The following is a 24,533-nucleotide window of genomic DNA, read 5'->3' on the forward strand; positions in this document are numbered from 1 at the left end:
CCCCCCACAGAGCCCTAACTTTGCAAAACCAAATCTATAAACAACAAATGCCATAAGACCCCAAGCAAAATAATCTTAAAGATAAACCTGATCAAAGTCAAAAGAATCAAAAATGAGATAAACTACTTTTGGGATATCTACTCTTACAGTATACCTTCTACAGGACAAAACTCTTTTACATTTAGTATTTCATTTGGTCTTCACAACTCCTTCTACCTCCCATTTGGAAAATGACAACAGAGATTAAATGACGTACTCAATATTTCACAGACGATTTGTGATGGAACAAAGACAAATACTCAATACTCAATACTCAGGCATCCTGTCTTAATGATCTCCTTGCTTTTCTACCAGATCATCCTCCAGCCAGACCTACCTCAGCTTCTTGGTCTCCAACAATGTCTATGAGCTTCAAACTAGCAAGAGTTCAGTTTCTCAATTAAAAGTAAAAAGAAAAAATGGCAGTAATGCATTAGAGTTATGTAGTGTTAGTGATTTACAGTGCATTTGCATTCAAATCACCTCTCTCCCCTGGAACCCAGAAACACTCTGAGGAGTGAGAAAAAAGGACAATATTCTTTGCCTGTAACTGATGGAAAACGCCGTCCAGATAAACGGCAGCAGCAAGAGGACTAAAACATATCTGAGATGGAACCAAAAACTGGTGGTCCATAAAGGAACAGGACAATAAAACTTAACCCAATTTTCTGTAGACTTTTAAAACACTATTATTTAATGTACAGCCTCAGTGCCTACAGTTTTATCTCCTCCTGAAAAAACGATAAGGTCAAATATAAGTTTGGGAAGAAAACAAAACAACAGCAGCCTTAGTTGTCTCCCCCGCAACTCCTGTCACTCCAGGGAGAAGGTCTGATGGGAGAACCCATACCTCGAGTCCTTACTTGGCTGACCTCCCTGAAAGACTCTGGCATGGCCAGCTTCTACGTCCCAGAATCACCACTACGCTGTAGGGGTTGTCCCCTTTTCATGAGCCTGGAAGACAATTATCCTCTTCTCAGTCAACCTATACTAGTTTGCCAGATAAAGATCTTAGGACAACAATGAATTTGAATTAGGGGAAACATGCAATCAAATAGAATACAGTGTAGGAGCTAACAGTGGACTGTGTAGTCAGGCAAAGCTGCGTTTAGATCTTGGTTCCCCACTGACCAGCTGCATGCCCTTGGGAAAGCCTTTTAACCTCTGCACATTTTTGTTTTCTGTCTTTAAGCTGGAAAGAACACCTTGCTTGCCATAAAGATTCAAGAAGGTCATCAGGGAAAACTAATAGATGAATGGGAGTCACCAGTACCATTACGTCTTCTAAAATAAGCAATTACCATGGTTTTTTTTAAATCCATTTTACCGCCAGGTGAGGTGACTCACGCCTGTAATCCCAGCACTTTGGGAGGCCAAGGCAGGTGGATTGCCTGAGGTCAGGAATTCGAGACCGGCCTGGCCAAAATAGTGAAACCCTGACTCTCCTAAAAATACAAAAATTAGCTGGGAGTGGTGTCATGCACCTGTAATCCCAGCTACTGGGGAGGCTGAGCCAGGAGAATCGCTTTAACCCAGGAGGCGGAGGTTGCAGTGAGCTAAGATTGTGCCACAGCACTTCAGCCTGGGCGACAGAGCAAGCTCTTTTTCAAAAAAACAAAATAAAATAAAATCCATTTTAGCAAAAGAAGAATTCCCAGGTTAGGTTGTGTCTTCTGATAGAGGGGCACCTACCTAGTGCATAACCCTGTCCTGGGCACTTCTGAAAGAGAAGCTGTTATCCCATCCTGGAAAAGCATACATTTCAATGGGAGACAGAGTTTCTGCAAAGGCCCTAAGGCACTCACAGAATCAATAATCTACCAATTCTCCCAGGGAAGAATGTACCCCTAAGTGCTGGCCTTGCAGAAACACTGTGGCATGAAAGAGTGATAATAAATGCAATTTCTGAAAGATGAGGTTTCAAGTTTTGGTTCCTCCCCTTCTGAAGGAGCACAGAGCCAGCCCACAGGGCCTTGCTGGGTGTGAAGAGGCACACGCTTGTGGCAGGAATCTTGGAAGAACTGCATTAACTGTGACCCTTCTAACAGCGTAATTGCCGCGTATATGTGTCAGGGCCGAAACGCAGGTCCTGCTCAGCCTAGGAATGGGCTGCCCTCCACCAGCTGGAGGTGGCTTGTTTCCCCCGCAACTCCTGTCACTCCAGGGTGAAGGTCTGATGGGAGAACCCATAACTCGAGTCCTTACTTGGCTGGCCTCTCTGAAAGACTCTGGCATGGCCAGCTTCTACGTCCCAGAATCACCACTACGCTACACAGCAAAAGGGTTTATGTCTTTGGGTGTGGGAAGAAACTTACCCTGTTCTCCAATTTCTCTTCTGGATTCCAACTCACCCCTGAGGCATACAGATCAGGTTCTCACCGTTCCTACTCAGGAAAATCCTGGTCCCAAAGCCCTGATGTTGTACAGACTCTGAAGTCTTAAGGCAGCAAGGAAAATCCTGCCCTCCCTCCAGGATGTGGCTCAGGTCTCAATTTCTTCATGAAGTTTACTTTGAAGATGTCCTCCCTTCTGAGAACTTCTTGGGCATGAGAACCTCTATTATACTCCTGGCAATTAATTGGACTGTGCTATCCTGTGTGTACATAAGGTATGCACCTGTCTAGGAGCCAACCCAGGTCTCACCTGGGTCATTTTACCTGCTCTGCTGGGCTGGCTGAGAACCCTCCTCTCCATGTATAGCTCCCCAATGCCATTCACTAGCTCAAAGAAAACAAGCTTCCCAGGCAGTAGGCAGAGTCGCTATGTTCCCCAATAGGAGAGAACTGAAAGGTTCTCAAAGTCCACAGGGAGAATCTGACCATGGCCCCATATAGTTCTCTAATAATTTCACCTGTATTAGCCTTATCTCCACATTGAGCATGTGAGCTTTCAAATGGGGAAATGTCACGGGTGTAAGGTCCACCTGCTGGGAACCCAACATCGGGGCCTTTGCAGGAGCTCTGTCTCTCGATATCTGAAGGTATACAACAATAGCTATGTATCTACAATAAACAGGAGGAGACCTGCAAGGGACAGTGGTCAAGTTCTCAGCCTTTGAGTATCTCTGAAGACAGTTTTGGGGAAATCATGCTATTCTGGGCAGTTCCCACTCTCATTTAGTCAAAGGATTAGTCTATTGCCGTGCCTGCACAAGCCATGACAAGACCCTAAAGAAAGACCACCTAGCTCAGGTGCCTCCAAGGAGGGGGTCCCGTTGTACCAGGTAGCTAGAAAGACCACTGTAACCCTACTGGCATCCTCCAAAACATAAGTGGCCCAGGCCTGACTTCTACCCACCAGTTAGAGGAAGAACGTAAGAAAAGCCTTGGTGTGTATGGTTAAATTTACCCCTACTGTCATTCTTCTGGGCTTCACGACACGAGCTGGAACAAATACAGTGCTCCTCAGAGGCAGAGCACTTGACAAAAGACTTTCAGGAGCCACTGCCAGCCTCCATTTTTCTATACCCCAGGTAAGGCTGATTTTTTCTTGCCAAAGCCCAGCCTGAAAGAATTGAATTCAGAGTACTGATTTGCTATATCCAATTACAACTGGAAGAATGGTTAGCTCTCTGTGATATTGGTCCACCTCAGGCATCTGGGAAGAATTCATGTGAGCCAACCAGGACAGACTCGTGATCCAACTGCCAGCACAGGTGAAGATGGCTGCCGCCCAGGCTCTGGCTCACAGTGCTTTCGGAGGAAGCACTTAGAAGGGATAGGGAATACATTCCGAAAAATAAGTCACTGGAATAAAATTAACACCCCACCAGGCAATTCCAATGCACCCCCCGCCTTAAAGACTGTGTTGGGACTCGGAAAATGATACCCCAGAGTATGGTGCTTTGGCATGCTGAGTACTTGGAACTAAAGGAGACGGGAAGGTCTCAGAGGCTGCCTCGGATGCAAGGCCTCTCTGACCGTCTCCTGCCCCTTTTACTTCCCCAAAGTGAGAGTTGCAGAAGCCAGAATTCCTCCTCCCCAAGGTGGGTCCATAGAAAGTAGAACCCCTCTCCCCCAAAACAAACCATAAAACCTAAAAATATTACTCAAACCTTCCCCCACCTTTCTGTGTAGGAGCTGGCTACAAAGAAATTCTCTGACCTACCTTGTCTGATAGTTGGTCATAAGACCCTCATTCCAGAAGCGTCCTGCCCTATAGCCAGGAGGAAGGATGCTACACAGAGAGGCCAAGAAGAATCCAGACAGGCAGGCCTTGCTGCGTTCCCTGCCCCCTCAGTCTGTTACCATTAGATCATACCCTTTTGTCCAATCACATTTCTACATGGCTGTCCAGTCTTCATCAAACCTTAGCATAGAAACAGATCATATTCCCTGGGTTTTGGGGCCTTCAGTTCACAAGTTTCCTGTGTCACATAAAATTTTGATTAAATAAATTTGTTATGCTTTTCTCTTGCTAACCTGTCTTTTGTTACAGAGGTTTCAGCCATGGCCCCTATGATGGGTGAGGAAAGGGATCACAACTTTGTACCCCTACATATGACATGTGAGTGGGCAATGCTCAACCATCTATCTCCTCAGAAGTCAGCAAAAGCTCTTAACACACCCCATCCCCTCTCACCTTCTGCTCCACCAACCCCCAAAATGCATTTTAATACATTCAATCAACAGAGCTGAAGCAGAACAAATGTTAAAAGAAAAAAACATGTTAGGGATTTTGAGGAACAAAGCACCTCAAAACTCACATATTTAAACCTCTAGAGGGTTGTATGTCTAAGTGAAATAGAAAAGTCTTGGGGAAAATAATGGCACCTTTGCAAACAGCACTGTATTTGAAAAGAATACATCTAAATGATCCCATGCTTTCATTTCTTTAGCAGTACGGGGACAAACTAAAGCTAGCTTCAATTAGCACAACTTTAATTTTAAAGGAATAAAAATGAAAAGAAGCTTCCTTTGCCATCAACCTATGTTTTTCCCCACTCACGTTTGCTATGAAATTCAAAAGAAAAGACAGAGTAGGAAACCAGCAGCTAGGTAGAGACTCCAGGCAGAGACAAAACTACTATAAATGCCACATTTGGACAAAGGTCAACCGCCAGAGCTCTTTTTCACACATTTTCTCTCTCTGCCTCTGAAGGCATTCACAGAAGGATGCCCTGTTGGAGGTATACAATAATATCTGGAATTTATCTTTTTTGGGTAAACAAAGCTGCATATATGACTCATCTGATTTCTCTTTGACCCATATTAAACTAAATCAGGCTGAAGTTCCAGGTAACATTACCCCTCCAGCCACCCCAAATATACAAGTCTTTTCCTCTCAAAAGATCCCCACATTTACTAAAACAATTTGAGACTTCATTGGAAAGACCATTATGCTTGTAAACTTTAAATAATTTAAATGCTTTCTTGTATATAAATATTTAATATCAGAAATTGATTTCCAAATCAAGTGACCACACTAAGCAGTGTCCAAGTGCATCCCAATGAAATAAAATACAGGCAGCTTTTTTAATGCAGTTGGAAAACTGAATTCCACATGAGGTCATGAAGGATTATATGCACAACACAGAATTAAAATTGCTGCCTCAAACTCCCTTCAAGTCAGGCTAGAAACCTATCCAGCGAAATCTCCAGGAAGAAGAGCTAAACAAATCTTTGCTTTGCTAAATTGCTGAATTTTCAGAGGAATAACCTAGGGTGGTGGTAAGGTTGACAATGGATACTGGATACATTTAAAAAAAAAAAAAAGTCATATCCTGAAATCACTGAGTTTTAACCTTGGGTAAGACAAGGGTAAGGCTTTAAAACCCGATCCAAAAAAGGCTCTGGCCACTAGCCCTTATCTTGTGTCAAGAAGCAAAGGAAAAAAAAAAATCCTGTTCTAAAATTTGAAAGAAAAAACAAGGCTATGATGCGACCTCAAGTCTCAAAACATGCAGTTTCTCCCTTAGCGGCGTGAACAGCAATCACGTTGAAAAGAGTGAACAAAGAACAGAGACGCACGATAAACACCATTAACCAGGGCTCCAGGCAGCACAGAATAAACCAGCTTGAAATAAATGGGCATTGAGACCCCAACAAAAACTTTCCACGCAGCCTCAGGAGTGTGACAGCCCAGTACCCCAGGCAAATCCTGAAGTGTAGTGAAGGAGGAAGTGAGCAGGGGGTCCACACTGGAGCCCCTCCCTTGACCTCTCCAACAATGCTGGCCACTTCTTTCCTCCATCCCTTCCTTGGGTACTGAAGGAAAAAGGCATAACAAGACCAAGTGGGACTGAACCAAGGAAAACATGCCCACTTCTTACGCCAAGCCAACGGCACAGAATTGAGCAAATTAGCATGCACATATAACCCCCAAATGTACTATCCAGCACAGCACCACCTCACCGATGGAGACTTAGAACACACACACACACACACACCAAAAAAATGATTTTTTTTTTTTTTTACCAGAGCAATAGCTGAGAAGAAAAAACTATAACTCCTCAAGACGTAGCGAAAGCTAAATCCTGCCTCGCCTTAGCTGCAGCATTCAGCTTGATGTAGCTAAATTAACAAAATGTTCCCTTGGCATTTAAATTCTCTTTCTTTTTTTCCCCTTAGAAGCAGGGTGGGGGATGAAGTGTAATAAGTCAAAAGCAAATTCAAAACAAAATCAGTTATTTGTAAACAATCCTTGTGGTGAATTTTTCTCCCCTCCACTCCCCCTACCCCAAGAAAAACTGCCCTGCCAGTTGTAATAGAAAGCCAAGTAAAGATAAATCAATTAGCTTGCTAATTTCTCCCCTCTCATTTATTTAGCTCTGCACTGTATTTGTCGTAATTGACTACAATTATGTTAATTACTAACTCCAGTATAATTACTATATTTATTGTCACTGAGCATGCGATGTACCCACAGCAAAGCTGGCATTTGTCGGGCATCAAGAAAGCAAACTGTCGAGAGGTGATTCTCGGCAAACTGGCGGATGTGGCTTCAGCAAATGAAAGGGCAAAAGAGATTTCATGCAATGTTAGTTTGAAAGCACCGGTTCATTAAGGATATTAATTTTCTGATAACTACACATTTAAGCATGACACACTCACGCAGTATCTACAGGATTTCGCAATTATTAATGCGTGACAGTTTCAAATGCTAAGTGAATCAATTAAACAGCAGCATTCACAATTTGAGAAGAGATAACTGCTTCATAACTACCTAAGACTACAATTTTCACATGACAAAAAAGAGCCATTGAGGCGCCTTCAAAACCTGACAGGTCAAGAAAGAAGTTTGAAACAAAAGCACCTTACAACCATCATCTCTCCTCTTTACTTGTCAGATCAACTTTGCTAGTGTCTCCCCAGAAGCGGCATCACATGCCAGCTGCCACAAGGTGATTTTTCATGTCTTGTCAAAGAAATCTTTTATTCTATTTGCTCTGCATTAACATGTTACATTTATTGATCAAGGGCCTGTTCGGCAGCCACAGCAGGGCACTGAGCTCTCCATGCCTACGGGGCTTTGATGTCCCGGTGACATTCGAGCCCGAATAATGCACATACTAAATGGATTTAATGCAGAAATGTGTTTGGGCCTGACAGTTACATTAATAACAGCCCCTCACACTGATAAATATGCAATTGCTACTATTAAGAGTTACCCAATTATGGGGAAAATATTTCTCTACCTTATAAATAAATCCATCAAGGAAAAAGAAAGTTTCAACAACGGTGCATTTTCTTAAAACACTTCTCCAGCTGCAGGAAACGGGCTGTGTGGGGGTTAACATCCCCTCTCCTGCCCTCCCTCCAATTGTTTTTAATAAATCTTGCTTTATCTCAAGAATGGTTTGGTGATTTTTTTTTTCTTTTAAATCTCTTTTGTTGGTCTTCCCTGTTCTACCCGTCTCTTATTTCTTCAGAACCAGAGAAAAAGCAGACACCCAGGAGACTGAAAAATTGGGTTCTGTATAAACTCAGCAAGGAGCTTAGGGGAGGTGGTGCAGAGGTGGGGGCACGCAGCTGATCTCCATAATGATGGGTCTGGAGGAGGAGCTTTAAAAAAAAACTCTACGCGAAACCTGAACATGTGTGTGTCTCTCATTTAAAACCCTAAGTGACCTTGTACTAGGGCAGTGACGGGGGTGGGGGTGTGAAGGGGAAGAGAAAGCAGCTGGGATGGAAGAAACCTTTTATTAGAAAAGTCTCAGCCAGGGAGAATTTGTAGTTATTATATCCCTGCAATTAAACACAGACAACCAGCAAAAAGCATAATCGCTCCCCTTTCATCATCAAGGAGCAGGGAACAGCTGAAATCACCAACACTACAGTCCCTGAGGAGAGGAAAGAGGCCTTTCAGACGGTGGGTGTGTGCACGCAAGTGAGTTCATGTGCAAATACACACACCCACGCACCTCTTCTTTTCCCTTCAGACTCAAAATTTAAGCATGCAGTTGTCCATCTCAAGGTCCCCCAGTCCCAAGGCTGGCACCACAGTCAGCAGTTATTGAGCCATTTGTCCCATGGCTGCGACCTCTGATCTGAACCACATCTCACAGAGCAAGGGAGAGGAAGAAAGAAGAAGATAAGTTCTCTGGGAAACTCCCACCTCCCAGGCCTCATGAGGTCCTGCCTTGCCAAACTTTCCAAATCAGAAAGGTTTTAGAGAAATGGGAGAGAGCAGGAAATGCTATATACATATGACTTCAGGGCCTCCAGGGTCTTGAACTCAGAGCAACAAAATCTACTCAGACCCTGGTATAGTGACTTCTACAGGCTTTAATGATTCAAAAAAAAAAAAAAAAAAAAGGAAACATCCCCCCGAATCCCCACCCAAAAGTAAATACAGGCTTGGCAGTAGCTATCTTCTCCCACACACAGAAAAACGATTTACGCCATGAAAAGCAGTTTAGGATAACCGTAAAGCTGAAGTCAGACCACTGGGGCCATTTATCCCAGCTCTCCCATTTAACCATCAGGGTGGTCTCAGGCAATTACTCTGCTTCTCTGGGCCTCAGTTGCTTCATCTGTGAAATGTGGATAAGAACAGCTCCATTCTCAAAATGTTGTTGGGAGTAAATGAGATAACATATGTAAGTGTTCTGCCCAGCCATGCCATGGCATGTAGTGTATACTTGATAATGTTGGCTGAAAATAAACACGACTTTTTTTTTTTTTTTTTGAGATGGAGTCTCACTCTGTCGCCCAGGCTGGAGTGCACTGGCACGATCTTGGCTCACTGCAACTTCCACCTCCTGGGTTCAAATGATTCTCCTGCCTCAGCCTCCCGAGTAGCTGGGATTACAGGCGCATGCTGCCACGCCTGGCTAATTTTTGTATTTTTAGTAGAGATGGGGTTTCGCCATGTTGGCCACGCTGGTCTTGAACTTCTGACCTCAAGTGATCCGCCCACCTCAGTATCCCAAAGTGCTGGGATTATAGGTGTGAGCCACTGCGCCCGGCCTAAACATGACTTCTGATGTCATCTGTCTGACTCTCTGTCCCTGGACTCCTTTGGAGAGTAGAGCCAGTCTTCTCTCTTGGTATTATTGGCAAGTCTGCTTTATCAGGAAGCTCATCAAGAGAACCATTCTGCCAGCTATCTCCAACAGGGCCCCAGAGATCTTTCTCAACAAGCTGCAGTTGGCATGGTGGGGGAAGGATTCCTTTCATCCAAAGCTGTCCTATGCCCTGACAACATTTGGCATCCCTGGCCTCACCCACTAAATGCTAGTAGAGCCCACCTCCATCACTGTGACAACAAAATGCCCTCTATAGTGGCAGAATTTCCTGGTTGAGAACTTGAAGGTCTATCAAGTAGAAAGTCTGAAAGGGTTAAATTCTCCAGTCTCCTTCCTAACACCCCCAAATCACCACTGCTCCTAACAGCCACCCTGACAATGTGGAAGGCAGCACCACTCACATGCACGATAACATCCTCAGAACAGAAAGCAGGGCAGAGGGAGAGGGTGGGGCAGTGCGGCCCAAATTCCAAACAGCTCAGGGAGAGAGAGAGACTTTACAAGACAGGAAAATAAACCCCAAGATTCTGGAACAGCAAAATGGGTGAGAGGGGAAATAAAAAGCATTATCAAAAAGTCTAGGAATGTCTTATCTTAGAGGCAAATGCTGCAGGAAATATGGAGACAACGTTTATGAAAGCACTTTCTAAATTATATTGCAAGTTACAGGGATCATCATCATTCAAGAAAGTGAACCTCAGGGAAGTCCTGTGGCCCCTTAGCAACTCTCTCAAGTTGCCCACCACCTCCTGGGCCAGTCTTACCGTGGCACAAAGTATCATTTTCTCTGGGTAGAAATCCAGGAAGTCAGGAAGCCTTAGGGAGGAGGGAGTGCCACAAAAACCACCCTCACACTGGCCTGAAACCTGCTGCCTTAGTGCTCTTCCCTCCCTTATTGAGTCAGATTTTTGTTTGTTTGTTGCTGAGACTGGGTCTTGCTCTGTCACACAGGCTGGAGTGCAGTAGCACAAACACAGCTCACTTCAGCCTCTACCTTCTGGGCTCAAGTGATCCTCCCACCTCAGCCTCCCAAGTAGCTGAAACTACAGGTGCATGCCACCACACCCAGCTAATTTTGTGTATTTTTTGTAGAGATGGGGTCTTGCTATGTTCCCCAGGCTGGTTTCAAACTCCTGGGCTCAACTGAGCCTCCCAAAGTGCTGGGTTACAGGTGTGAGCCACCACGCCCAAGCTAGTCAGACTGTTTTGACGCTTCTACAGGCAGGGAGGTCACTCCAGAAAGTGTAAGTAAAGAGAATCAAAGTCTTCTAAGTGAAACTTTTTTTTTTTTTTTGAGATGGAATCTTGCTTTGTTGCCCAGGCTGGTGTGCAGTGGTGTGATCTTGGCTCATTGCAACCTCTGCCTCCCGGGTTCAAGGAATTCTCCTGCCTCAGCCTCCCGAGTAGCTAGGATTATAAGCACCCACCACCACGCCCTGCTAATTTTTGTATTTTTAGTAGAGATGGGGTTTCACCACGTTGGCCAGGCTGGTCACAACTGAGACATTATACATCACCCACCAAGTCATTTTCCACTTCACCTTTTGATTGTATGTTCTCGTGGTAGCTGGAGACACCAGGATGGCCAGTGATATTCTTGGAACAAAAATATTTTTTTTTACTGCATTGCTCAGCTTAAAGAGAACACTGGTTCTAACATACATAGAACCTTGCCTCCTAGGAATCAGTCAGGATATATCAATGCCCTAGAACTACATTGAAAATTCACTAACAATTTATCTTCTAAAGTCTATCTTTTCTACCATCACCTCTTCTGCTCAAGGCTTACAGACATGAGCTCTGTTGCCTCCCCTACCCCAATATCAGCATGCTTCCCAAATAAGACCACTACATTCGAGTTTGGAAATAAATATGAATAAGGCCCTTGGCTGCAAAGCCAGTATTTAATGAAGACCCACTACCAACAGAACATGTCCTTTGAACTGTTCTCCTGAGAGTCTGAGTGGGGAATTTTCTCTCCCCAATCCCACTGAAACATGATCAAATATATGCTCCTAGCTGGCAGGGATAAAAAATATATATGAGGTAAGCTGGTTTAGCCTATGGAATATCAGGGACAGTTGGAAAGCTAAGGTATTTATATTAGTTAGGATAGGCTAGGTTATGCTGCATTAACAAGTAACTCCAAAATCTTATAACACAGATTTATTTCTCATTCAAAATCTATGTCCACAACAGATAAGCAAAGGGTTATACTCAATCCGGTCAGAACCCAAGACTGATGATCATATTACTAAAAGATGAAGTGGCAAATCATTTACTGGCTCTTACACATTCTGCCCAGTGTTCATACCAAAGAATGCTGAGATATGCAAACACATTATGTGTTGAAGGAGATGAAATCCTGAATATCTGTGAGGCGCCCCAATGACAACCATAGTGAAATGGCCCTCATGGAGGGTCAAGCCCAGGCTCTTAGCCTCACTAGCACCATGTTCTAAGCACTATGTTTACTAAAGACCCACTATATGCCAGGTAATTTAGAAGGTGCATTACACACAGCACTCAACATTTCTGCAATTAGCCCACAGTCAGTTAACCAACAGGTGAGTGACAGAAACAGGATTTCAAGCCAGGATGGTCCAACCCCAAAGCCTTGGTTCTTTTCACTACACTGCCCATCTTCCCAACCGAGCAGCAAGTTAACAGCCCAGCTCTGTCTAGCAGTTCATAACAGAGACACAGAAAGTATGGTGTGTCTGTCCTCAAAGCAGCTCTGACAGTATTCCAGGTGTCTGCCTCATTGCCTGCAGCAGGGGAGAAAGGGCAAGGCCACTGTCTCTTTTCTGAAGTTTCCCAAACTCCAAAGCCCTTCACCCTCATCCTGGCCAAAGCCAAGGAAGCAACAAGCAAGCTGTACCTAAGAAATTTTCTGCTAAGCAATTCTCCAGCCCATGCATTTATCAGAGTGATGCTAAATAAGATGCAGCTGCAAAGAATTTAATTTTTAAAACGTAAGCTTCCCGTTGCCATAGATCAATTAAACCCTCTCGCTTTTATTGCCAGGTTGACATGGGAATATTTATCACTGTTTGCCATGGGAGCTCTGCTCTGCCTGCTGTGTTCAATAAGCTAAGCAGGCAGCCCACTCAGGGCCCCTGGGGGAGGGGAATGGGGCCACCAAGGAGAACTCTGCCCTGCCCCAATCAGGGGAGATGGGAAACTAAAAAGCTGGAACAGTTCATTAAAATGTCCTCTTTGCGTTGAGCAGATTAAGGAACCAACACTGGCTAAAGCAAAGAATTATCTTTACTAATTAACAAAGGAAAGGTAAAATATGAACAAGCTCAAGGAAGAATTTGGCACCATGGACATTCAAATACGCTTGGAAGGAGAAACTGGTATCACCTCTCCAGAGGGTAATCTGACATCTGTACCAAAGCTGCCCTATTTTGTCTAGGAATTTGTCAAAGCAACTAATCAGAGACATACTAATTAATAAGTATTACAAAGATATTTATATTAGAGCTATTTATAATAGTAGAAATTTGGAAAAAAAAATAAATGTCCAACACTAAGGAAAGACTTGAGAAACCATTAACAATTGTGATACAGGCTGGGCATGGTGGCTCATGCCTGTAATCTCAGCACTTTGGCTGAGGTTAGAGGATCACTTGAGCCCAGGAGTTCAAGACCAGCCTGGGAAACACAGAGAGCTCCCACCTCTACAAAATTTAACAACAACAACAACAAAATTAGCCAGGCATGGTAGTGGTGCACACCTATAGTCCCAGCTACTCAAGGGGCTGAGGTGGGAGGATCGTTCGAGCCTGGGAGGTTGAGGTTGAGCTGCAGTGAGTCATGATCCACTGCATTCCAGCCTGGGTGACAGAGTGAGACCCTATCTTAAAAAAACATTGCAAAGCAGTAAAGTATTTATTGAGATGGGAAAATGCTTCCAACACAATGTAAACAATGGCATCATTTTTTAAAGTATTTGGCATTGTAAAAGACTAGGAAGACAATACAATGATAACAATGGTGACTTCTGGTTGGTAAGATTGTCAGTGACTTCAGAGGAAGATGGTTTCCCTCATACTTTCTCTGGGTTTTCCAATATTTCTATATTAATTACTGTTATTCTTATAAAAAATTATGTTAAAAAATAAAGATCTTAAATACAATTTCACACAGATGTAGACATTGGACTCACATTCACTAATGCATTCAATTTCAAGGGACAAAATGTCATGCCTCCTGTCTGCTACCTGATCAGCTCCCTAAACCCTCTATCCTCATTCCAGGGTGGATGGCAAGACCCTGACCCTGAGAATTGAGTCCAGAGAACTCAATCCAGTTCACAGTCACTATGGCTGACCTGGTTCCTGACCGATCACAGCAGGAAGAATCAGATCTAGGCTGAAAGAGCAGAAAAGAGGAATGTGTGAGCCTTTTAAGGGAGCCAGAAATTTCATTTGGGCCTGTTTTCTTGCTTCCGTTTCCAATTTCTAACCTGACAGGGTACACGCTGGCTCCAGTAACTTTAATTCTCCCCCAGGAAAGAGTCACAAAAACAATACAGCCTGAAATCCATGACCTTCTACATGGAGAGGTCACCATGTAGTGTTTACTGTTGGACAATCCAACTAACACAGAAGTGGATTTGCCAGTTAATGCAGGAAAGAAGACTCTGAAGTATAATGAGAAGAAAAAAATACATACAGTAACTTCAAACAAAAGTCCAGAACTTATAAGTCCATAACTACCCTCCCTTCCAGCATAAACAGGTGGCCATAGTAGAATCAGCAGAACTATCTCTTTTATGAATGAAATTAACAATGATTGTGGATGGATAAGAATGAATGACAAGACAACAAAGAAGGATGTTCCTTACATAAGTGGTTGAAACCTGGTGCCTTTCTTTTAACTAACATCTTGGCAAGCAGTAAATACAAATCCGGCCACATTAAAAAATCACCCAAGCAGATCAATAATAGGGAGATTAAATAAATAATCAAAAATCTCCCAACAAAGAAAAATCCAGGACCTAACGGCTTCACTAGTGAATTTTATCAAACATTTAAAGAATTAACATCAATCCTTCTCAAACACTTACAAAAAATTGGAGAGGAGGGAACACTTTCAAACTTATTTAACAAGACCAACATTGTCCTGATAGCAAAGCCAGACAAGGACACTACAAGCCAATATCCCTGATGAACATACAAACACTCAACACAATCAGCAAACCAAATTCAACAGCATATTAAAAGAATCATGCACCATCATCAAGTGGGATTTATCCCTGGAATGCAAGGATAGTTTAACATATGCAATCAATAAATGTGATATACCACATTTATTGGTATATAATATATACCACATTAACAGAATAAAGGATACCATATTAACAGAAAAAGCATTTGACAAAATTCAACATCCTTTCATAATAAAAACTCTCAACAAATTAAGTATAGAATGAATTTACCTCAACATAATAAAGGCCATATATGACAAGCCCACAGCTAACATCATACTCAACAGAAACAAGTTGAAAACTTTTCCTCTAAGATCAGGAATAAGGATGCCCACTCTCACCATTTCCATTCAGTATGGTAATAGAAGTCCTAGCCAGAGCAATTTGGCAAAAAAATAAATAGGAGGCATTTAAATTGAAAAGGAAGAAGTACAATTGTCTCTGTTTGCAGATGACATGATCTTATACATAGAAAACCATGAAGACTACACCAAAAAATTGTTAGAATAAACAAATTCAGTAAAGTTGTAGGATACAAAATCAACACACAAAAATCAGCTGCATCCCTATACACTAAGAAATAATTTTCCAAAAAACTTAATCCCATTTACAATAACATGAAAAAATAAAATATTTTTATAGGAATAAAATTTTATTCCTATAAATTTAACCAAAGAGGTAAAAGAGCTGTACAATGAAAACTACAAAACATTGATGAAAGAAACGGAAGGATACACACATAAAGGAAGATATCCCATATGACCTAAAGCAATCAACAGGTTCAATGCACTCCTTATCAAAATTCCAATGGCATTTTTCACAGAAATAGAAAAAAAAATCCTAAAATTCATGTGACACAAGACTCCAAAAAGAGCAATCTTGAACAAAAAGAACAAAGCTAGAGGCATCACACTACCTGACTTCAAAACATACTACAAAGCTATAATTATCAAAACATACCAACATAAAAACAAACATATAGACCAATGGAATAAAATAGAGAGCCCAGAAATAAATCTGTGCATTGACAGTCACTTGATCTTCAACAAAGGTGTCAAGAACACACAAAGGGGAAAGAGCAGTCTTTTCAATAAATGGTGTTAGAAAAACTGGATATCCATATGTGGAAGAAAAAATTGATCTCTTATCTCACACCACATACAAAAAAATTGATCCCTTTTCTCAGATCATATACAAAAATCAACTCAAAACAGATCAAGAACTTAAACATAATGTAATGTACAGCATGGTGGCTATAGTTAATATTACTGTATTGTATACTTGAAATCTGCTAAGACAATAGATCATTCATGTTCTCTTCATACAAAAAAGGGAACTGCGTGAGGTAAGGGATATGTTAATTAGCTTCAGCTCAGTAATCATCTCACCATGTATGCATATATCAGAACATCATGTTGTATGCTACAGACACAACTTTTAGCGTCAATTATGCCTCAATAAAGTTGGAAAAGATTTAAAAATCACATGTTAGTATATGCAGGGAATATCTCTGGAAGATGACATAAAAACTGAGTAACAATATGTAGCTGTGCAAAGGGAACCTGGGAGGCTAAAGGACATAGTGTAAATGAGACTTTCTTCTCACTGTATGTTTGCTCCTTCTAAAAGTTGTACCATGTGCATGTATTAACTATATAAAAACTGAATAAACAGAACTCCTTGCCTAAAAGTAAACTTTGCCCTAAAACACAAATGGACTGCAGCTGATCTTGCAACCTAGGGGAGTGCAAAGTTTTTATTTATCAAGGTATTGCTCTGTTTAAGGCAATATCCTGATATGACTCTCTGGAGGGAAAAAAAAAAGAAAGCCTGTAGAGACATTCCAAAAGGAGAGGAAAGGGTTAATTTTTCTGTATATAACAAAGGAAGAATATTGTGCTTCTGAGGATAGCTCTGGGAAAATGGTAAGTAGCATGGAAAAGAGAGAAAGGGCCTGGGAGAAAGAGGCATTAGTCACATGCAGGAGGCCTGACCCTAATTAGAGGCACTGCCAAGGAGAAATTCTCTGTGGCAAGCAGAACCCAAAAAATTTCCAGGAACAGTGCTATCTCAACCTTATCTCCTGCTGTGTGCCACAATTACTACATCTTCACTACATCTTCAGCTGGCAGTACAAGTCAATACGTAATAATGTGGTGTTGGGGTTTGGAGAAATGAAGGGGGTGTCCCTAGTGGGGCCAGGCAGGCTGCTCAAGAGGAAGAATAGCAGACAACAGAGCCAAAAGATGGTCAGGGAGCTGCAGTGTGCTGGGTGCAGGGCAGCCTGACTGGGAAACATGCTCCCTGCAATCCCACGGAAATAGTGAGGGGCAGAGGGGCCTAAGGAGAAACTTTCTATAGAACATGGGATGTGGATTTACAATATTTCATTTGGATATCATGATCCCTGAAGCCTAGAGAGCTTGGGTCATCCACTCCATCCCCACTCATTTGGAAGGTAAGTTTAGAATCTCCTGTCTCTTCTCTTCTCCCTATTTTCCCCCTCTCCTGCTTATTCTTTTTTTTTTCTTTCTTTCTTTTTTGAGACAGAGTTTCACTCTTGTTGCCCAGGCTGGAGTACAATGGCGCGATCTCAACTCACTGCAACCTCTACCCCTCAGGTTCAAGCAATTCTCCTGCCTCAGCCTCCCAAGTAGCTGGGATTACAGGCACCCACCACCATGCCCAGCTAATTTTTTGCATTTTTAGTAGAGACAGGATTTCACCATGTTGGCCAAGCTGGTCTTGAACTCCTGACCTCAGGTGATTTGCCTGCCTTGGCCTCCGAAACTGCTGGGATGACAGGTGTGAGCCACCACATCCGGCCTCTGCTTATTCTTTTTTTAAGAGGAATTAGCTAAGCATCTAAAACATCTTAGATGTTGCTTCAGCTGAAGGCAAAGATAGAGACCAGTGCCCAGATAAGCTCAAATCTCCTCTAACACACAAGAGAAATAGTGTTGCCTCCCCTGCTCTTCCCTCCCATTAGGTAAATAAAGAAGGTCAAAGGTGATCCAATCCCAAGCACACCCAACTCAAGTCAGGAGTGCTTTTCTCCATTCTGGTGTGCAACTGCCTCCAGCGTAACCAAGTCCTTAAACGCAAACTTTTTCTGAACCTTAGACCTCACCCCTCCACTGCTCTTCCCTGCCCAAACTCAGCTACAATCCAGTGTGGAGCTCACACACTGACCACAACACGGACAAGAACAGGCTCCTGACCAGATGTGAAACCAACTCAAACTCAACACTACATAAATGTCTCTCCTCTCAACAAAGGAAAATACAAATCTTCAGTGCTCTCCCTCCGAATCCACTTTTCAGCCACTCCCTTACTAAATTTTCCTGCATCTAGGATGTGTCATTTCCTACAATAAATCCATACAGATCCAGCCCCTCAGAGCCAACAGCCCCTTCTTGCCACACATACACACTTCCCAAGGTCCAGTCCCTCCTTTCCCAATGAAAGGCGGGGCCCCTGGACATCACAAAGATGGCTGTGTTTCCTCAAACCCGACAGCCCAGTCCTGTGATCTGCATGCACTGATGCTCCCTCACGGGGTCCAGCCTCCTCAAATCCACATCCGGCTCCCACTAACTACTCAGGGCAACCACAACCCCGAGCCCCAGTGCCCTGAGCCCCTGGGGTCCGGTCACACAGGAGGAACTCCTTCCATGTCCAGGAAAGGGAGCCTTTTGCCTAAGCCTGCTCTGGGAAGCTGGAGCACTCAAGGCCACGCACTCGGTCCTCTCCTTAGGTATTAGAACAAAAAACACATCCTTCATTTCTCTAGAGTCAGCATATATTTATCTGGCTTCCTCTCATCCCTGTGTACTACTTTACAACTTGTCAGTTTCCACCTCTTCCCAGATGCACACAAACTCTTTGGGAGTAAGGAAGAATACACAGACAGCGGCCACTCTCCATCCACTACAACCCTCAGGGTGCCCCTTTCCTGGAAACAACGCAGCTCTGTGTGGCCACGTGCTCCCGAGCAGCATCCAAGGAGTTCCGCTGGCTGACCTCAAACAAATCCTCTTCTACTTCTCATGCCTTATTGCCCTGAGTTGTGTTCATTTTCCAGAGTTGTGTTCCATTTTCCAATTACAAATTCCTAATTCCCAAGTATCCTGACTCAGCGGTGGGAAATGAAGACTCCAAAGTCTAGAAGCAGGAAAGTGCTTGGGCCCTGGAATGGAATTCAGGTTCCTTATCTCTCCTTTGACCCCAGGACAGTCTGTCCCACTCAGAGGGCAGCACAGCTCTCAAAGAGGGCATGGAGGAAAAAGCCCTGGGTGGCACCAGCTTGTTAGGAGGAAAAGCGATCACCCTGCCTGACCCCAGCTCTTATCCCACTGACACCTACTTTCCAAATACCTCTTACTTCTCTCCTCCAAGCCCCCACACCAGGCGCAAGGCATAACCTTTTAGGGAGAGAGGAAATAACTGCCTGTATTCTCCACTGGAATAATATACAAGATCACACTTACCTTTGCCAAGACTGGAACAGTTGTCAGAGAGTTTCCCTCCCACCCACCCCACACCAACAGTATTTAAATTGCTTTGAAACACCATCTGGGAGAAATTATCATCACAAATATTTAAAGCTCCAATTCATAAAAAGACAAGAGAAAGAAAACACACACATACACACACCCTACCTGTCACTCCACGAATGTTTTGGGACACGTGTTTATCCTAGAAAACCACACCTAGACATCCCAAAACACTCTTGCAGGCTTCATCTCATTCCTTCCCCAAGAGTATTCTGACCTGTCTGCACAGGTATCCATGAGAAATGAAAAGAACACAGTGAAAATATGATGGCCCCCTCAGAGGAACTCGCGTGAAATGGATGAGGCTCAACATGCTGCCTGCCTCTTCAGCAGCCCAAAAAGGCAGCCAACGAATCACCGGACACAGTGAAACCTTTGCGGTGTGATTCCACACATCTCAGAGCCTTCTGCTGAATAAAAGGACAACCTAGGTGGAGTTGGAACATTTGACTTTTATCTGCTGGCCCTAAAGTACCCGGGAGGACTGGGCCTCCCAAGCCTGGCCTACATCTTGTGAAGGTTACATACCTCAGAAGGTTAAAGCTCAGATCAAGCCTCTTTGCGAAATGTCCACAGTCCCTGCCAAGGTGCTCTGGAATTTCTCTGCAGTCCTGGCCTATGTAGGACACCTGGAAATGAAATGGAACAGAAACAATGTGGCAAACGGAAATCACCCAGCTGCTCCCAACCCTGAAATTACTGATCCAATGATTGCTTCTGCAACTTGAAACGCATGTTTCTCACACACTAAAAGGCCACACTTGTGACTGTTGCCCTGATCAAATCAGCTTTGGGGGCTCCAAGGACTCCACCAACAGCTCCCCTTTCCTGGTGCAGTTAACATGATGAAGACTAATCCCAGGACAATGGAAATTGGACTAAAATTGGCCAGATTCAGGTGTCCAAAAGAAACCTGAATATCAGGGCACGTTGATATAACCGCAACAATCGCCCTCTTACTCAGGGGCTTTTGCAACACTTGCTCCTCTGCCCCTTCTTCTCCCTCTCCTCCACTGCCCTCCAGTACCCTAGTTTGCACATTACCTCATAAAAGACACAGCAGATGCACTTACCAGCATCCAACCTTCAGGGTACTGGAACAAATAGGGCTGGAAAAGAAAACCTCCCCAGACCACCAATCCCATCTAGTTGCCACTGTGTACAAAATGCCCTCCACACCCAAACAAAGCTGATTTGAAGGCAACAGGGCAACGATGTGTGTCCGGGGCTCCTGAATGTCCCTTCTCCAGAGGCCCTTTGGCAGTCAGTCCCACTCTGGGCACAAAGCTGTTTCTTTGGGCATTCTTCTATTTATTACAGATTATTTATTATTAAGTACCTGTATGTGCCCAAATATTAAAAGGCTGAACTGAACTGAATCTGAACTGATTGCAGAACCTGTGAGAAGGTCAGTGGACTTTCTCATTACCCTAACCACCCAGTTTTTGGAACCCATTTTTACAGACAGCACTCTGTGGGCAGACTGGCAACTAATCCTCAAACCATAAAATAAACCCATGGGGCCGAGTTGACCAATGGGCCACAATGCATGCTGTTTCCCTAAAGTACAACATGCTCAACCCCCAGGTTGAATTCAAGCCCAAAACATGGCTACAACCTTCTTCTGGTTTCCCTACAAATCACATTCTTCCACACATATAGACAAAGATCTCTTAGAATAAGAGAGAGAGAGACTCCCCAGGAGGGTGTCTCCTCATGGGAAACAAGACTATGGTGGCCATCTTACATCCTCAGATATTAGGTTCAACTATGTGAACTACCAATATCCAACCATTTTAGAACCACAAAGTAGCTCTTTTACATGGTGCAAACTAACACAAGCTGCACTGAACCCTGACACCCTCAACATCTCCAGTTATCTCTCAACCTTCTCCTATCCAATGAGGACAAACTGCTGACAATGCAATATCCTATATCCACTCTCCTTCAGTAACTTCATTCTAGGGGGACAGAAAATAAGGAGAAAGGACAGAAAAATAGCTGACTCCAATAAAGTAATTTTGACTCAAGAAGATATAGGCTAAAAAATAAAGGACTCTAAGTTCAATCTAGCAATCTCTCCTCTTTCTACCTGGGGTCCATCTTTCTTCACAGTTCCTTGTGTAATAAATTAAGTTCTGCTTCCAAGCTGAGACAGAAATCATATGCCAAAGAGAGACTGTGGCTATAAGGCCCTATTCTATCTGGGGACTTCGATTTCCCTCAGGATCTCTGCTCAATCAGCAGCTTCTTGGCCGGGTGCAGTGGCTCACGCCTGTAGTCCCAGCACTTTGGGAGGCCGAGGTGGGCGGATCACGAGGTCAGGAGATCGACACCATCCTGGCTAACACGGTGAAACCCCATCTCTACTAAAACTACAAAAAAAATCAGCCGGGCGTGGTGGCGGGTGCCTGTAGTCCCAGCTACTCAGGAGGTTGAGGCAGGAGAATGGTGTGAACCCTGGAGGTGGAGCTTGCAGTGAGCCGAGATTGTGCCACTGCACTCCAGCCTGGGCGACAGAGCCAGACTCGTCTCAAAACAAAAAAAAAAAAAAAAAAAAAAAAAAAAATCAGCAGCTTCTTCTGTATTATACATTCACAATGAATCCCAGGTCCATGGCACTCACCAGAAAATCCATCCCATTCACCCCAGCCTGCACTACTGTCTTGTACATATTATCAGTCAAGACCTCTGTGATATATATAGCAGAGACATTGAGTTTTAGATGCAGAAACTGAGCTCTTTCCCCTTAGAATGGCCAAGGACTAAATCTAATGGAGACCCAGTTTGTCAAAACTTCTTATGTTTTATACAAGGAAACTAAGACTCCAGAGGCCTGCCCAACACAATACAGCTTCTAAGTGATAGAGCCCAGATCAAGTCCTATGCCATAAATAAGGACTTCCAACTTGGGGGCCATGGAGTGCTTACAAATCCACATGTGGGTGTGAGAGTTCTCTCTTTTTTTTTTTTTTTAAAGAGATGGGGTTTCACTGTGTTGCTCAGGCTGATCTCAAACTCTGAACTCAAACAATGCCCCCGCCTCAGCCTCCTAAAATAGCTGGAGTTGCAGGTACAAGCCACCATACCAGGCAGACACAAGTTTTCTTGATCAGCAAATGCCAAAGGTGCATCTATCATCATGTTTTGGCTTCAAAATGAGTCTTCTGAGCTGAAAGGGCAAGAACTTCTCCCATGGTGCTACGCTGAGGGCCCAAGAAGAGTGTTAGAGCCTGGGAAAAGAGAGGGATATTTGCTTCCCTTTTTCTCTTGTAGGAGTTCCGTTCAAAGGAAACAGGAGCACCAAGGAGAGCTATCACCACAAGCATTTGGATCACTCACAACATCTGATGAGACTGTCATCAGCCTGTTTCATTACATGGTCTTAACTATATGACATCTCAGGAAGACTAAGAAAAATACAAGTTGTTCTCATTGTTCTCAAATGTGAAGACCAAGTCTCAAAAGTTTAGCATGAGAACCAACTTGATAAGTAATCTGCATGTTTAGATAACCCCTTTGGTAAAGTAGAAGCTTTTAGAGATGTGAATTTAGCCGACCAGGCTGAAAGGCTCAAATCAGCTGGAAAAGGCTTAAAAGCAGCAAGCAGCCACTGCCAGACATTGCAAGCAACACTTGAAACTAGAAAAAAGACTTAAGAAGTGCTTCTGAGGGAAGACATTACCTCTCAGGATGTCAGGAAGCTTCTTAGAGCACAGGACCACCTAATGTAAGATTCAAGGCCAGAAGAGCCAAACCAAAAATAGTTTGCTTCTTCAGCAAAAGGGAGACGGGATACAGAGATTAATAGATCTTAAATGGCACAGAAGCAAGAGCATATCCAGAACACCATTGCATTTAGTCAATTACCTTGATTTAGACTGCACTGAGGAACAAAGATTCAAACTTATAATTTCTTTATTTTCTATAATTTGTACCCTAAGACCTCCACCCTGTGTGGAATAACAGGAAGGGATACCATTACCAGGCAAATGAAAATATAACAAGTTAAAGACCCCTACAGAGAGGAAACTAGAAAGGGAAAGGAGAGTGTCTGGAAGGGGTCCCCATCCATGTACACACCCAATCCCTCCAAGCTGAAGCTGCGGAAAATGACCAAACTGCAGAAGACTGCAGGTTTCACTTTGCACTGGGGCTCTCTGGCTCCCAGGGCATTTCTGGAGATGATGAGTTTGTCAACAGTCAGATGTTGAGGAGATTATTTTATGATGCCTACCCCTAGCCAGGGGTGGGAGATCCTTGATTTTAAATTTGTAATACTGAACTGGGCACAGTGGTGCACACCTGTATTCCCAGCTACTCAGGAGGCTGAGGTAGGAAGACTGCTTGAGCTCAGGAGTTCAAGGCTGCAGTGAGCTATGATTGCGCCACTGCATGTCAGCCTGGGCAACAGAGCAAGACCTTATTCATTCATAAATAAATAAGTGCATGTGTGGTACTGAAAGCTGTTGGAATAGAAACAACCATAGGTACAAATCTGATTCCCGGTACTGCCACTGCTAGCTGTGTTGTCGCAGATTAGTCACCATCTTCAAGTCTCTGTTTCCTCTTCTGCAACTGGACTAACACTAACTCCTCCAAAAGTGTTAAGAATAATGTAAAAACAACATTTATTAAATGCCTATCATGTGCTTGTTATCTATTCAATCCTCATGAAACAGCCCCATGCATATTATCATCCCTATTGTACTTACAGGAATGCGATGAGCTAACATATTAAAAGTGCCCAACACTGTCCTTGGTACCCAGTGGCCACTCTGTTAAACAGTTGTTGAATCAGACCACTCTCCTCACAGAAGGGATTCATTATTCCAATATCTCTTGGGTGCAAGATTTCAGTGCCCAAATTCCAAGTTTGTATTTGTGTCTACGATCGTATTACGTTGTCATAAGCTAGAGGAAAGAGAAATGACTTAATGCTGAACATAAATGATGCATTCAAGCCAAGAGAAGCCAAATGAAGTCAGACCCATGGCAAATGAAAAGACTTTTACAGAGAAAAGCAATAGGAAGACTGCAACATCCCCAGGCATGTGGCATCACAGGCCTGTGGAGCTCCTAAAAACCAGCTCCACAGCAGTCAGCCCACAGTGGCATTAAAAGCAGTGACCTAACTTCAAGCCACGCAGCATTCATCTCATTAAATTGTTTAATTGTATAGGTTTTTTTTTTCTTTGCACTTAAACCATCCCTTTATTCGGGATTTATAGGTCTCTGGATATGGGAAAGT

General features: G+C 43.4%; 1 protein-coding gene across 1 annotated transcript in view; it reads right to left on the minus strand.

The window, feature by feature from the left end:
• LRMDA (leucine rich melanocyte differentiation associated) overlaps positions 1–24,533 on the minus strand; it is a 1,130,865-nt gene that overhangs the window by 1,104,219 nt on the left and 2,113 nt on the right. Inside the window, exon 2 of the mRNA XM_063637625.1 lies at positions 19,811–19,911. Within this exon, the coding sequence (XP_063493695.1) occupies positions 19,811–19,911 (101 nt within the window). The remainder of the gene's footprint in view (positions 1–19,810; positions 19,912–24,533) is intronic.

This window comes from Symphalangus syndactylus, chromosome 4 (assembly GCF_028878055.3).
Source record: "Symphalangus syndactylus isolate Jambi chromosome 4, NHGRI_mSymSyn1-v2.1_pri, whole genome shotgun sequence".
NCBI classification, from domain to species: domain Eukaryota; kingdom Metazoa; phylum Chordata; class Mammalia; order Primates; family Hylobatidae; genus Symphalangus; species Symphalangus syndactylus.